Below are 15,672 nucleotides of genomic sequence, written 5' to 3' on the forward strand. Positions count from 1 at the left end.
GTTTCTCCATGTTGGTCAGGCTGGTCTCAAACTCCTGACCTCAGATGATCCGCCCGCCTCGGCCTCCCAAAGTGCTGGAATTACAGGCGTGGGCCACCGCGCCCGGCCAACACTTTATGTTTTTATATACATGCAGATGTATCTCTTTAGTTATGTTTTTTGTTGACTTGACTATTAATATGGTTATCATATCCTCAGTAGACTATAGTAGTGACAGTTTTGTTGCCATAAGTGTTTCATATTCTCTCGTTTTTGTTGTTCTTACTACGCTAGAAGAATGGGGGAAGGAGAGGTAGAAGGGCAGGGCAGACAGCAGGTAGAAGGCAGATATTACTAAAAAATGACAAACGACTTGTTAATGGTTACCTACTGAATGACTTAGAAGAGTTAAAACTCGAACCAAACCTAAAGATTCTTTCCCTCACCATCTGCTTCACCACCATCTGTCTGATTGTTGGGTAAAGTGTTGACTCCAGTCTGAAACGAAAGTTGTAGGTGAATGATCAAAGCCACCAGTAGTCTTCAGTTCGTCTGCATTTTTGTTTATGGACTGTTGATAGCTTTTTAAAGTAAACATTTCTGCCTAATTGTTTTTGTTGCATAACTTTTGATATTATTAATATTTTTGGGGGGGGAAATTGAAACAAGAACCTAAAACTGAAAGTAGCCTTGTATCATACTCTTAAGGGATTCAGTGTTACCACTAGGTAGTGCTAGATACTACTTTTATTTCTGTTGTAATTTTAGCAGTCTCTTCTTGCAGGTGAAGAAAGAGGTATTTTTCAAATTAAAATATTTCTGAAAACCTAACAGCTTTGTCTTTTTTCATATTATTTCTTACTTCTTTTGGATTTTTTTAATCATAGGGGTTTTCTTTTAATTGAGTCATAAATATCACTATCATTTCATCAACTCAGTTCTTACTAGACAAATTATGTTGCTCTCCTAGTTTACATGTCTTTTCTATATTTTTTAATTTATCATCTTTGTTTTTTAATTAAGTGTTTTTGTGCATGACATTTCACCATTTTTTTTTCCTGCAGATGACCCTCATGTTCAGTATTCTGCAGTGAGCAGCTTTGTATTTCTTCGTTTCTTTGCTGTAGCCGTAGTATCACCTCATACTTTTCATTTGCGACCTCATCATCCAGTAAGTGTTTGTTCTTCTGAAAGCTTTATTCCATTTTTTAAATTTTTATTAAAATGAAGAAAAGATAAACCAATTTCACTGGGCTGTATTTTCTTATAACTGATACTTAAATTTACTCAGCATTTTTCTTGGCCATTTCAGTCTTTCAAGTGAGGCTAATAATCCTATTTTTTGTTGTTAAAAGATGTTCTACAAGAGTAATAAAATGTTGTTAATTATTGAAGCTTGGTGATGAGTACAAAGGGGATTTATTATATTTTTTCATCTGCTACTGTGTGTGGTTGTAAATTTCCATAAGATTTTTTTTCATTAGTTACAGGTTTCATTTTGATAGGTTTTTTATTTAAACAAAATCTGCTTTCCTGATTTATTAAAATAGGTTAATTTTGCAGATATTTTTAAATTTCACAGAAATTTGAAGAGGCTCTTCTCTAAGAAAGAAGGCTACAAGAGAAATTCCATTTAATTTAGAAACAGCATCTAAGATAGAAGATTTCAGTAGCAATGAAACTGACAGCATATAATTAAAAAATATTAAGTGGCAGGTGAACTGGACAAGCATTAACGGTAAAAACAGAAAAAGAAACCAAGAATGCAGTATAGTGAAAGGCGTAGGAACTTTTATTGGAATATAACTTGTTAAATATATCAGTATTTTTACTTTTTATTTACGTGAGGTAATACTGTAAACATATGAGATTTAAAAATTTTTTAAGCATACAATCTTTGTTCTGGAGTCCTATTTAATTACCAAAAATCTAAATCTCCACTGCATAGATTTACATGTTTATTTCTTAATTTTTAAAATTCTTTTTTTTTTGCTATACTTCTGATTCCTTCTTATATCGTGTAATTTGGCTGATTCTTTAATCTTTTATGTTCCAAATACTTTATAATCTTATCTAATTGCTCTTAGTTGCTGATTTGTATAACAAATAATAATAATAGTCCACATTTATTTAGTGCTTTGTACTAGGCCTTGTTCTAACTACTTTATGTTTTAACTTGTTTGGGCCTCCTAGCAACCCGTAAGGTAAATTCTATTATCATCCACATGTGCAGATAAGGAAATCACAATACAGTAACTTTTCCAAGCTCACACAACTGACAAATTATGATTTGATCTTACTCAATTTGAACTGGGTTTAACTGGGATTCAAATTCAGTCAGTCTTTATCATCTGTGAGCTTAATCCTATCCCTTCCAACCTCTTAGACAGATGTTCAGGTACCTATAATGTATCATTCCGTGCTCAGTACTGGAGATACAGTGATGAATAAGATACTCTTTGCCCTTAGGAAACTCACAGCCAAGAGGAGTTGCTCAATAGTGTAGGGAAAACACTTGAGTTTTAGAGTTAAACCAGGTTCTGAATACCCATTTCTTCTCTCAACGGCTACATGACACTGACACTCACTTAACCTTGTGAGAACTGAATAGAACCATGTTGCAGTGGCAGCACCACGCCCTTTCTTGCCAAAGGATAAATGGTCTGTGAGCAGCCCCAGCAGAGAGTGGGCCAGTGTCCTTTTGTTCACAGGGCTGTCCATTCTGTGGCTTTGTTACTAAAGCTGCATAGAACTCTGAGGCAGTGAAAGCGTGGTAGCAACATTCTGGACATAAACAGAACACCTACTTCTGAACTTGTGAGTCTGCCTTGTATTCATACTTGAATTTGTGTATTCCTGTAACAGATGTTGGTGGATACTTAGGTTGGTTCTATGACTTTGCTATTGTAAATAGTGCTGCAGGAAACATGAGTGCAGGTGCCAGGACATCTTTAAGAATATTATTTTCTTCAAAGACAGAGAATTGTAGGGACCTTTTATAGATGTAATGAAATCCCAGATGTTACAGCTAAAATGTTTTCTGAATAGCCTTAATTTAGGTGTGTATCTATTTTATAAGTATATTATAAGGATCATATTTCAGATATTCCTTCCTTTCCAGATTACCTTATATTTTGGTCATCTCTTCCCCTTCACATTCATTGCCTATTTTCAATGTGGGGGTGGGGGGGATACCAAAATATTAAGGAATGTGAGCCAAAAATCAAACTAAAGCTTTTCTGTATCTAAATTTTTCTGGATATGTCTTTAGATGCAAGATACTGTTTACTTGAATCCTTAAAACAAATAAAAATGGTCTGTGTTTTGATAGAAACTTACACAAATGTATGGATTGGTGAAAATTCAGTAGGGTATTCATTTAAGACCTATTCATTTTGTCATATGTAAATTATATCTCAATTAAAAAAAAATGAAGGATCAAAGATTCTTGAGGGAACACCGTTTAGTCAATTTTATATACTACTATATATTACTTCTTTCAGATAGACAGGCCTGAAAAACCTCTTGGATAATAGACCCAAATAATCACCCTCTGGTAAGATCCAAAAATAACTAGGTGACTTCACATTTCCTAAGCTGAATTTAGGTCTTTGCTTCCATGGTGAAAAGAGTTAATTGCAAAAGCCATTTAAAGTATTGAATATGTTTAGAGGTGAGCTGAGCACAGAAAATTTGGAACACCTTAAAACTGCCATTTTAAGTTATAAGGTAGTAAAGTAGAAGTGACTGTTACAGAAGTGACTATAATTTGTCAGATAATCCAAGGTGCCATACTGTACAAAACAACTTATATACAATATTGATAAAATTATGGCTTTTGGTTGGTGCCAAAAGGCTCATGCCTGTAATCCCAGCACTTCAGGAGGCCAAGGCGGGCAGATCACCCGAGGTCAGGAGTTCAAGACCAGCCTGGCCAACATGGCAAAACTCTGTTTCTGCTAAAAATACAAAAATTAGCCAGGCGTGGTGACAGGCACCTGTAATCCCAGCTACTTAGGAGACTGAGACAGGAGAATCGCTTGAACCCAGAAGGTGGAGGTTACAGTGAGCTGAGGTTACGCCACTACACTCCAGCCTGGGCAACAGAGCGAGACTCCATCTCAGAAAAAAATATATATATACGTATATATATATATGTGTGTATATATATATGACTTTTAAGAGCACCACATCTTTAATAATTACTTTGGGAAGAATTGTTAATTATATATGGCTTCTTTAGTCTCTTAATTCCTTAGGCCGGTAAGTTGTACCCAGCCTTAGCTAGATTTTAACTGTGTGTGGTTTGAACGTTTTTGAGTCATTGTTTTACAGCAATGTAGTTCATTTACTCTATTCTACTTTTTTATACAAATTATTTTCTTGAAAACTTAGTAGTTTTGGTCTTTTTTACATTTTTTAGGATGCACAGACAATTAGAACATTAACTCTCATCTCAAAAACTATACAAACTTTGGGAAGCTGGGGGAGTCTGTCCAAAAGCAAGGTAAGTCCTTACATCTTTTATTTTGTTTTTACACTTCTAAATGTTGTTACATCCTATGATCCCTTATCCTTGACTTACCTTCTTCCAAATTAAAAACAAAACATACACACACACACACACACACACACACACACAAATAGCTGTCTTTTAAGTAGATACTCTCTTAGTCACCTGTTAAAGAGGACAGTTTCAGAAGCTGGGCATGGTGACTTGTGTCTTTAATCCCAGGAAGCTGAAGCAGGAAGATGACTTGAGGCCAGGAGTTCAAGGCTGTAGTGCACAATGATGGCACCTATGAATAGCCACTGCACTCCAGTCCGAGCAACATAGCAAGACCCTGTCTCTAGAAATTTAAAAAAGAAAAAAAGTTTAATGAGAACATTAAAAAAAAAAAAAAAAAAAAAAAGACAGTTTCATGAAAACTGCTAAATAAGACAAGAGAGCCTACCTAGTAAGGAGGTACAGGACAGTCTGTCTGCCTGCTTGGGCCATAATCACATGACAGCTTTGAAAGAAGTCTTCCACTCCAAGCCCTGAACTCTCTGAAAATATATAATTGAGTCCTTTTAGGCCTTAATCCTCCGCTTAAAAATACAATCCATTCTATTCTTAATTCTCTATTTAACACATATAAACCCTGTGTTTGTTTTTTCTTAGTCAAGTTTCAAAGAGACATTCATGTGTGAATTTTTCAAAATGTTTCAAGAAGAAGGATATATTATAGCAGTTAAAAAGGTATGATGGTTTTATTCTGGAATTGTTAATATTTATTTCATATAACATAGGGGAAATAACATTTTATATATATTATTATTATCAATCCCCAGTTTAAATAATAATGTTTAAACTGTTCATCAAAAAGGCTTCCTTTTTCTTTTTTCTTCTTCCACAAAGCTATGTTTTTCAGCTTTGAAAATACCTAAATAAGTTTAACAACAACTGCTTTTGCCAGTGCATTAGAAACACAAATTACGGCTGTCTAGGGTTAGGATTTCTCAGAGTGACACTATTGGCATTTGGGACCAGATAATTCTTGATTCTGAGGGGCTGGCTTGTGCGTTTCAGGATATTTAGCAGCATCCCTGGCCTCTACCCCTTAGATGCAAGAAGTATGCCTCTGTTTTGACAGCCAAACATGCCTCCAGGTATTGCCAAATGTTCCTTGAGGGACAGAATTATCTCTGGTTGAGAACCTCTGGTCTCTGGGGGTAAAGGCTTTGTATGCTGCCTGATGTAGAGTGGGCACTTAATTGCCATAGTAAAAAATATATACATTATTGAACATTTAATGAACAATATAAATTTATGGTAGTAACCTGAGGAAAGTTACTATACATGTGCAAAAGCCTGTAGTATATAATATCCTAACATAAGGCCTGCAGCCTACAAAAATCACTGTACTTAGAAGTTGAGAATGTTTTGAAAGGATCTTTAATTTCTTGAGTCTTTAGTCTTGAATCATCTAAACAAAATATAGCATTATTGTAAAATGCTGAAAATTTATAAAGAAAAGTTACCTTTGAAGTACTCTATCCCATATAGTCTAGAAGTTAAGAATTAAAAAATAAGGAAAGAAATGAATTACATGTAAACTGGGCCTGAAGAAAGTACTGTATTTTATGTATCACAGTCTTAACTTAATGAATCCAAATTAGCAAAGCCAGATATTAAAGACTTCATTCAATTTCTGTAGCACAACTAGCAGTTGGTTGCCAGAGTATTTATTTTGTTGAGATACATGTTTGAGCCTTTTTTTATACTTAGGATTCTTATAGAGACTTAGTGAAACATGATGATTTAAAAAATTAAAGTCCATTGGAATATTTTTCATCTGGAATAGTGCCTGTTTAACCAAAATTTTTTTAGGCAACCATTGAAGGCTTTTGAGGAGAAAGTCTTTCAAAAGAATAGGCAAAGAAAAAGCTGCCCTTTTATTTTTCAGACGTTGTTGAAACATTTGTGACACTGTAGGCAGACTTTTATTGGCAAGATTATGATGTACTGTCTTTTGTTTGAGGGTTGTTTTTCCATGTTTTCTGACTGAGGCTGTGGTAGCATCTGATTTTTTTTCCCCTGATATAATCAGAATGTTTAGAGTTGATAATGTCAGTGGAGAAAGGATTTAAGGGTTCCAGGAGTTCAGTCTGTTCCTGATCTGCTCTGAGTCACCCACTCACATTCTAATGGACTATCGCCATAGTGTGCCTCTGTCTCAGATTTGGTTCTGGATCCCTAAGCTGACATAGGGTATTTTGCCCTAATATCCTAGTTTCCTTTATTATTTAGTAGTTACAACAAGATATGTGCAGTGCTATAAAGTGTAAAAGCTTGTGAAGCTCAATTTCTCATTTTATATTGGCACTCTGACTAGTGACATTTACTATTGATGCAGAAGAAAATAGAGTATAACTGAATCATATGCTATTCCCTGCAGAGTTTAGAAAGGATAACCTGGATAGTTCTATAAACAAGGTGACCATATAATTTGATGTCTAAACCAGAACACTTTTAAGAGTGAAAAATACTATTGGTGATTATTCTGGGATGATAGGAATGGTCCTGATAGAGATGGTCCTGAGCAAACTGGGACCTATAATCACCCTGCCTATAGTCCATCTTAATTACTGGGTTTTCTTTCACTTTATATCTCTGTATTTACCCCATAGTTCCTTAAGAATTATAATAAATAAATTATTGGCTGGGTGCAGTGGCTCACGCCTGTAATCCCAGCACTTTGGGAGGCCAAAGCGGGTGGATCACCTGAGGTCAGGAGTTGGAGACCAGCCTGGCTAACATGGTGAAACCCCATTTCTACTAAAAATACAAAAAATTAGCCAGGCCTGGTGGCACATGTCTGTAATCCCAGCTACTAGGGAGGCTGAGGCAGGAGAATCGCTTGAACCCAGGAGGTAGAGGTTGCAGTGAGCCGAGATCATGCCATTGCACTCCAGCTTGGGCAACAAGAGCAAAACTCTGTCTCAAAAAAAAAAATAAATTATTATAAATAATAAATATTTGCTAACAAATCAGTGACTTCAGGTATATATTAAGAAATAAAATATTCACATAACTCAGACCCCATTAGTGCATGGTCCATCTGGGAGAATTGATGCTGTGATAGGGCGCTTCTTCAGTTCCCTTGGATACTTGTACCCACATTACCCACATATAATGCAAAAGGAACTCTGTTCTTGTTCTTGTTCTTTCACTTACCAATATTTTCTCCCAGCAAACAGAAGTAAACATTCCATTTCAAAACTCCTTAAGTCTGAGCTCTGGTGGGCAATTGTCAGCCAGTCTTAGGAGAAAATGGCTGTGCCTACAAATTCCACTTTAGAATAGGCACTGGAGCCTCAATACTATCCTTATTGGAATGTGGTTTGTTTTTAAGTCCTAAGCAGAACAACATAGAAAAGTATAAAGGAAAAAGCAAAGAAATGCAGACCCTCTCTGAGTTTCTGAGTTTGTAATATACACCTAATGAACTAAATAAATGGATAGCTCATTTAGGGGGCAAAATAGGATTCTTCTTTAAGAACAAGAATTGTTCCTCAAAATCAAAGTAATGGTAGATTTAAAAAAAAAAAAAGAAAAGAAAAGAATTGTTCCGGCCAGGCACGGTGGCTCACGCCTGTAATCCCAGCACTTTGGGAGGCCGAGGCAGGCGGATCACAAGATCAGGAGTTCAAGACCAGCCTGGCCAATATGGTAAAACCCTGTCTCTACTAAAAATACAAAAATTAGCCGGGCATGGTGGCAGGTGCCTGTAGTCCCAGTTACTCGGGAGGCTGAGGCAGGAGAATCACTTGAACCTGAGAGGTGGAGGTTGAAATGAGCCGAGATCACACCATTGCACTCCAGCCTGGGCAACAGAACAAAACTCCATCACAAAAAAAAAAAGAAAGAAAAGAAAAAGGAATTGTTCCTTGAACTGCTGATTTCCCTTTCCCATGAAGAGACAGCCAAATACTAAAAAGCCCTTGACCAGTCAAGGTAGCATATTTATGAAGTTAAATGTTTTTCACTAGCTGACTTGGTAAAGATGGATACTATAAATTTTCTTGATGGAAAGTTTATAAATGGTGATTAGATTTCCAGATTATCCATTTACACTTCAGTCATGACTGTGAAATACCATCTCTCAGAGCTAAAGTCAGTTATATATAATAGAAGTTGGCAAACTCTTTTCTGTAAAGGGACAGTGAGAAAATATTTTAGGCTTTGCTGATCACATAAGGTCTCTGCCACTTAGTCTTTGTTTTCACAACCCTTTCACAATCCTAAATGTAACCCTAATTGTTACATTTAGAAATGTAATAGTTACAGGTTGAGTATCCTTTATCAAAATGGTTGAGACCAGAAGTGTTTTGGATTTTGGATTTTTTTCAAATTTTGAAATACTTTTATTCATTCTCTCTCTCTCCATATATATTTTTTGACTGAGCATCCCTAATCTGAAAATCCAAAATTCAAAATCCAGAATGCACCAGCAAGCATTTCCTTTGAATATTCTGTTGGCACTCAAAAGGTTTTGGGCTTTGGAACATCTGGGATTTTTTAGATTAAGGGTGTTCAACCTGTATTCTTATGGGCCTTACAAAAACAGGCTACAGGTCAAACGTGGCCCTCTGAGCCATGCTTTGGTGATCCTTAACCTATAATAAAGGTTCACAATCTTATATGTAAAATCATTGGGACCAAAAGTATTTCAGAATTCAGTTTTTCAGAGTTTCAAACGGTAATCAGTATATACTATATGTAACACCTCCCAGTGGAGCCTAGGGTAGCACCCCACAATCAAATACATTAATTCTTATAGCACAGTGTATGAATACTTACAGTAAGTAATATAAGTACAGAGTGTAAATAGCCTTACACCAGTTCAGGTTAAGTTATACCCCTGAATGAGTACTTCAAATCAGAGACAAGATTAAAAACTTTGTATTCAGAATGTTATGTATTTCAGAATTGCAGTTAAGGAATTATGGATTGAATTATTCCTACAAGGAAATATGTTCTGGGTTTTAAGTAACTTAAGAACAAAGTTTTAGGCTGGGCATGGTGGCTCACACCTGTAATCCTGTAATCCCAGCACTTCGGTAGGCTGAGTCAGGCAGATCACTTGAGGCCAGGAGTTCAAGACCAGCCTGGCCAACATAGTGTAACCCTGTCTCTACTAAAAATCAAAAAAATTAGCTGGGCATGGTGGCACATGCCTGTAATCCCAGCTGCTTGGGAAACTGAGATATGAGAATCACTTGAACCCAGGAGGAGGAGGTTGCAGTGAGCCGAGATTGCACCACTGCACTCCAGCCTGGGCAACAGAGTGAGCCTCTGTCTCCACATAAATAAATAAATAAACATTACTTTTATAATACTTGTCATTTGTAAATTAGGGATTTCCTCTCTAATTAAATATGTGTTTTGTTTTATAAATTACTATTATGTGTATTCATTAATAATGAAGAACTTCCCATTATAATCAATGACATGTAAGATAAACTGAATTTTTTATAATGTACCTTATCACACAGTGTAATATTTGCCCATTTCCCCATTTAGTTCTTGGATGAGATTTCATCTACTGAAACTAAAGAGTCCAGTGGTACGAGTGAGCCTGTGCACCTGAAAGAAGGGTAATGTAATCAAATTAGACATGGAAGTTATATATCGGTATAGATATTAAGTAAGTACAAAGAGCATGGGTCTAAGAGTGAGGAGATCTGGCTTTGTGTGCTGTGTTAGAACTGCCAAAATTAGCAGTCAGGTAAGTCACCTTTACTGTCCTACAAACTTTATGGCAAAAAAGCCTGATTTCCTATGCATACAGTCCTAGAGTTGTTTTGCAATTATAGTGAGATGATGGGTATTTAGAGTACTTTAAAAAAGTAACAGCACTATTAGTCTTAATGTAAAGTGTTTATTGTAAGTTAAGGGGGGGAACCACTCATTTGACCCTTTTTTGTTCTGTATAGTACAATTAAAAATATTAAATTAATTAAAGACCTTATTCCTTTGGTATGGCCAAAATAAATGCAACAGTCATGGATAGCAAAAATATTTTTATATATTTAATATAATCTTACACTACTATTCATGTCATTTAAAGTTAAAGGATACTTCTTTGTTTTAGATTAACTTAATTTTTATAGCTAAATGTTTACATCTGTTATGTTGGCAGTGAGATGTATAAAAGAGCTCAAGGAAGAACTCGGATTGGAAAAAAGAATTTTAAGAAACGATGGTTCTGCTTAACAAGCAGAGAGCTCACCTACCACAAACAGCCAGGTAGTTGTGTTTATGCTTTATTGTGGGGTTTTTCCTGGTTCTCAGTGAAGGTTTCTTTGCCGCTTATTGTGACTCTAGTGAATCCTTTCAGTAATATTACTGTAGTTTATGGTTTCTCACACTGATACATACGTACTAAGAATGAAAAAATATTTGACAGTAACCCCATGTATGTTATGTTTTTCTTGAGTTCCTGAAAATGGTGTTCCTTCAGTGTGCTCTGTTTTCTAAAAATCCAGAGTAATCCATACTGTTATTTATCAAAGAGCAACAGCTAAACCTCTTAGAACACGGGAGTTTCTTTAACTCTCAGAGGCAAAATTAGCAAGATTCCATATCTAATAAATGAGACTATTTCTGTCCTTTGCTGGGAAATATCAGCCAAAAATTCCCACAGTTATACCATAGATTGTGATCCCTATACAGTTGTCAAATTCATCCTAGGCTCTTAGCTAAGCTAACCCCAAGGTGGATGACTTAATAATTTGCCTTGTGAGAAGACTCTGTTGCCTTTACAAGTGGGCTGTTTGTGTAAATGAAGCCATCTTCCTACAGTGTGATTTGAGAGCTGCAGAGAGGCAAAGCGTATCCTTCAGTAGACTCACACAGTCCTTTAAATAAACTACTTTTGAGTTTATTCCGTTGGGTTAATTTTCCACAGAAGGCCAGGTGTGGTGGCTCATGCCTGTAATCCTAGCACTTTGGGAGGCCAAGGCAGGCAGATCACTTGAGGTCAGGAGTTTGAGACCAGCCTGACCAACATGGCGAAACCCCATCTCTACTAAAAATACAAAAAAATTAGCCGGGCATGGTGGCACATGCCTGTAGTCCCAGCTACTCTGGAGGCTGAAGCAGGAGAATCGCTTGAACCCAGGAGGCAGAGGCTGCAGTAAGCCAAGATCGTGCCACTGCACTGTAGCCTGGGTGACAGAGCAAGACTCCATCTCAAAAAAAAAAAAAAAAAAAAAAAGGAATTATCCACAGAAGGCCATTAGCTTCTGATATTTTAGCAAGAAGAATTTAGTATCTAGATGACAGATCACATCTATATAGTAGAATCCCTTCTGTCCAAAATGATCAGGATCCAGAGATGTTCACTTAACCAAACCAAAAGGTTGGTTAAAGCGAGAATCATTTTAAAATAAAAAGATGCATATAGATCTTAAATATTTATGTATTTGTTTACCAGCATTTTGGTAGAGAACCAAGATTATTTCTTTGACTATGGACCTATAGATCAGATTTCCTGCCTTTCTTGTGTAAATATACACATAATGCATCAGTTTTCAGGATGATTTCTCCAAAGTAAATCTAGAACTTAGATACTTAAAAAGTAATTCAAGCACAAAATCCTCTTAGATTTTCAGGATAGTTACATTAGTCTTTTACAGCTGTCTTACCCCCACATAAATCAGCCTTATTTGTGGAGGGTATGTGTCTCCTTTTTAGAGGCTTTTCAAAGCATTTACCTGATTTTCAAATAAGTAATAAACCTCTTGGTAGTGGGCACTTACTTTGTCTCTTTACATAAAGTAAATTATAGTTACAACATAGAAAACTAGCATAAATAAGTTTAGCAACAAACCCAGTGGATTTAGTAAGCAAAACAGACTAACTGATGGAAGTAGAAGGGTGCAGGCTTAACAGAGTACCCGAGCAACCACAAGCGTGTAGCACCCCGTGAGCAACATTCAGTATGTTTTACAGAGGAAATGGAGAGTCTGTTAATCCATCAAATCTGTTAGGTAAAAATCTGTTAAGAGAGCTTCTGCTGTAAATTCTGGAATAATACATCAGACATAAGATGCTTTAAAGAGGATATAACAGTTAAGTAGAGTGCTTCAGTGGAGACTCTTGAATAGTAGAGTGATAAGAAAAAACTTTTATTTCATAATTCTTCCTTAGGAATGGCTTAACCAGAATGACTACATGTGTCCCAGTATATTAGAAAGATATAAGAAACCAAATGCATTATACTTTTGGGTATATTACCCAGATAATTTGTTACAACATTTACATACTCAAATAACTAAAAATCAATAGGCTGCATACATGACCTTCCAGATAGCTTTTTATTTATTTATTTTATTTTTGAGATGGAGTCTTACTCTGTCACCCAGACTGGAGGGCAGTGGCATGATCTTGGCTCACTGCAACCTCTGCCTCCCAGATTCAAGTGATTGTCCTGCCTCAGCCTCCTGAGTAGCTGGGATTACAGGCTCCCGCCACCACACCCAGCGAATTTTTGTATTTTTGGTGGAGACGGGGTTTCACCATGTTGGCCAGGCTGGTCTTGAACTCCTGACCTCATGACCTGCCCCCTCAGCCTCCTAAAGTGCTGAGATTACAGGCGTGAGCCAGCGTGCCCAGCCCAGATAGCATTTTTTAAGCTAAGCATATTTTGAATGTTTTAGAAATTATAACTTACTGAATACTATATAAATGTTCTCACCTATGCATAGCACTGGGTGCTAATTATGTTTATATTAATAGTACATTTAAATAAAAGTTAAGGTAAATTAGTCATTCTCTATGAATAAATGAGTTCTTTTTTCCTCATTTAAAGCATTTTCTAATCTAAACCAATATTCTGAAGTATTTTTTGGTTTATAATCTTCTTTAAGAATTAGATAGCTATGGACCCCTTTGTCTAGAAAATTGTACCTACAAACATAGACAAAAAATTTTGCATTTAACTTCAGGGAGTTCATAGACACAAAATTTTGCATGTAATATCAGGGAGTTCATAGACCTAAAGTTCATCTGTGATTCTCAAGTTAAGAACCTCTGTTCTGGCCGGGCGCGGTGGCTCACGCCTGTGATCCCAACACTTTTGGAGGCTGAGGCAGGCGGATCATGAGGCCAGGAGATCAAGACCATCCTGGCCAACGCGGTGAAACCCCATCTCTACCAAAAATACAAAAATTAGCCAGGCGTGGTGGCGTGCATCTGTAGTCCCAGCTACTTGGGAGGCTGAGGCAGGAGAATTGCTTGAACCTGGGAGGCGGAGGCTACAGTGAGCCAAGATCGTGCTGCTGCATTCCAGCCTGGGTAACAGAATGAGACTCCGTCTCCAAAAAAAAAGAAAAAAAGAAAAAAAAAAAGAATCTCTGTTCTGTCCACTGATTTTAAGAGGACAAAATTCTCTAGAATGATGAGGCTACTAGAGGTATAAAATAGATGCATTAGAAGCCATGTTGTTTTTAAGCATTAAGAAGTTTAAAATTTTGGAATGACATTGGAGAAATGAGATATGAAGTTTCAAGCTTATTTACCAAAGCCTGCAGTTTTAAGCTTCCATGCTTTTTGTTTTAACTATTTTGATGGATTTTTCCAAAATATATTACATGCTTCCCTGCCTTCTAAAAAAGAGTTCATTGAACGTAAGTTAACATCTTCTAGATGACTTGGGGCTACCATTGGTAATATTAATTGTTATATGGATTCTGATTTAGTGATATTTTCAGGGCTGCTTAAGGGTATGTGCAACTGTTTACTCCAGCTAAATGCATTTACTCCGCAGCTAAATGCCTTGGACTGCTGTGCTTCTTGTGTTCCTATGTTCGCTTTATACAGTTTCTCTGTATCCTTTGTGGTAAGGCTGTGACCTTAAATTTCTTGTGATGTCTGTGAACCATAATATAACACCTTATTCCCATCCCATCACCCACCTCTGTTTTTTACAGCAATGTCCTATGAGTGAGGATGCAAGTGCTATGTTAGTTTAAATTATGCCTAAGATTAAAAGGCTTTGAATGAAAATGTCAGGACTTTCTCCTGTAAATAAAATACCTGGGCTTTGCATTCTCTGTTTGGTTGTTGAGCAAATGTTTTGCTTACTTCCAGTTTCCCTGCTGTTTTCTAGATAGCCAAGACTGCTAGTTAATTAGTCTTTTGCTACACTTACTATGTGACTTTGGTGTCTGAAAGAATACCTCCCAAATTTCCTGTAACATAGACCTAAATCATTGAGTCTTTCACTCTGTCTTCCTAATATACAGTAGTATTGTGAATCAAGTATTTCTGTCACTTATTGTCAAATAATATGCATAGTCCTTTCCCAATTTACTGGAAAATGAATTAGTAGAATTTTCTCTGTCTTAAGGATTTTTCTTCAATAAGTTTTTAAATTTTTGAGGCCCCTTTAGGCAAGTGCTAACAGGCAATAGTAAGCAACTAATCAGTAGAGTTAAATTAACATGTAGCAAGTGAATATTATCAGACACTCAGCCATCAGTCATGATTACCTTGAGAGATTTTTATGGCCCTGTGTACTTATTACGATTATGATTTTATATTGCTATATTATAATTTAGTCATCTTCTACAAGTAAAAGTTCTCTTAGTTATATGCGGAGATCAAACTAGTTATTGATGTTCCAGCCTCTTTATGTCTCATTCAGCCTCATCTTTTGCAGTATCCATATGTAGTTTCACCAGACTACTTTTTGCAGTGCCTTCTTTACATCTTTTGCATGCTTTTACATTCATGCTTTTGCATATGTACATAAAAATATCTACCTAAAAATTCCTTTATTTTCTTCTTTACCTGTGTAATCTGTTGTCCTTTAAGTCTTAGATCAAGTGTCAGCTCTTTATGGAAGCCATTGTAAGCCTCATATGGCTACCTCAGTGTAGCCATTCCCTTACTGTGTATCTTTAGCTATGTGGCATACTGTGTGGTCATTACTTTTGTCCATCTCTTCCCCTAGTCTTTAAGATCCTCAGTGGTAAGGACCATATTATTACTAGTGGCATAAAGGCATATACTAAATATTCTTCAAAGAACCCCATGTCTTCCATATATGCTGTCATCTGAATTACGTTAAGAACCACTTGTCTTTCTAAAATTTCTGCCAGGCATACTAATTCATCTTTGAAATTCTGTTCTGTAGAATT

The 15,672-nt window shown here is 36.3% G+C and overlaps 1 protein-coding gene across 4 annotated transcripts in view; it reads left to right on the forward strand.

Annotated features, from left to right (window-relative positions):
• Positions 1–15,672, forward strand: part of RASA2 (RAS p21 protein activator 2) — a 129,114-nt gene that overhangs the window by 89,410 nt on the left and 24,032 nt on the right. For 2 of the 4 annotated variants that reach the window (XM_054480198.2, XM_054480200.2), the window contains exons 15-19: positions 1,044–1,150; positions 4,403–4,486; positions 5,144–5,221; positions 10,049–10,122; positions 10,668–10,777. In XM_054480198.2, coding sequence (XP_054336173.1) covers positions 1,044–1,150; positions 4,403–4,486; positions 5,144–5,221; positions 10,049–10,122; positions 10,668–10,777 — 453 coding nt within the window. The remainder of the gene's footprint in view (positions 1–1,043; positions 1,151–4,402; positions 4,487–5,143; positions 5,222–10,048; positions 10,123–10,667; positions 10,778–15,672) is intronic. The other 2 variants (XM_054480199.2, XM_054480201.2) reach the window with 1 other exon arrangement.

Source organism: Pongo pygmaeus, chromosome 2 (genome assembly GCF_028885625.2).
Source record: "Pongo pygmaeus isolate AG05252 chromosome 2, NHGRI_mPonPyg2-v2.0_pri, whole genome shotgun sequence".
NCBI classification, from domain to species: Eukaryota; Metazoa; Chordata; class Mammalia; order Primates; family Hominidae; genus Pongo; species Pongo pygmaeus.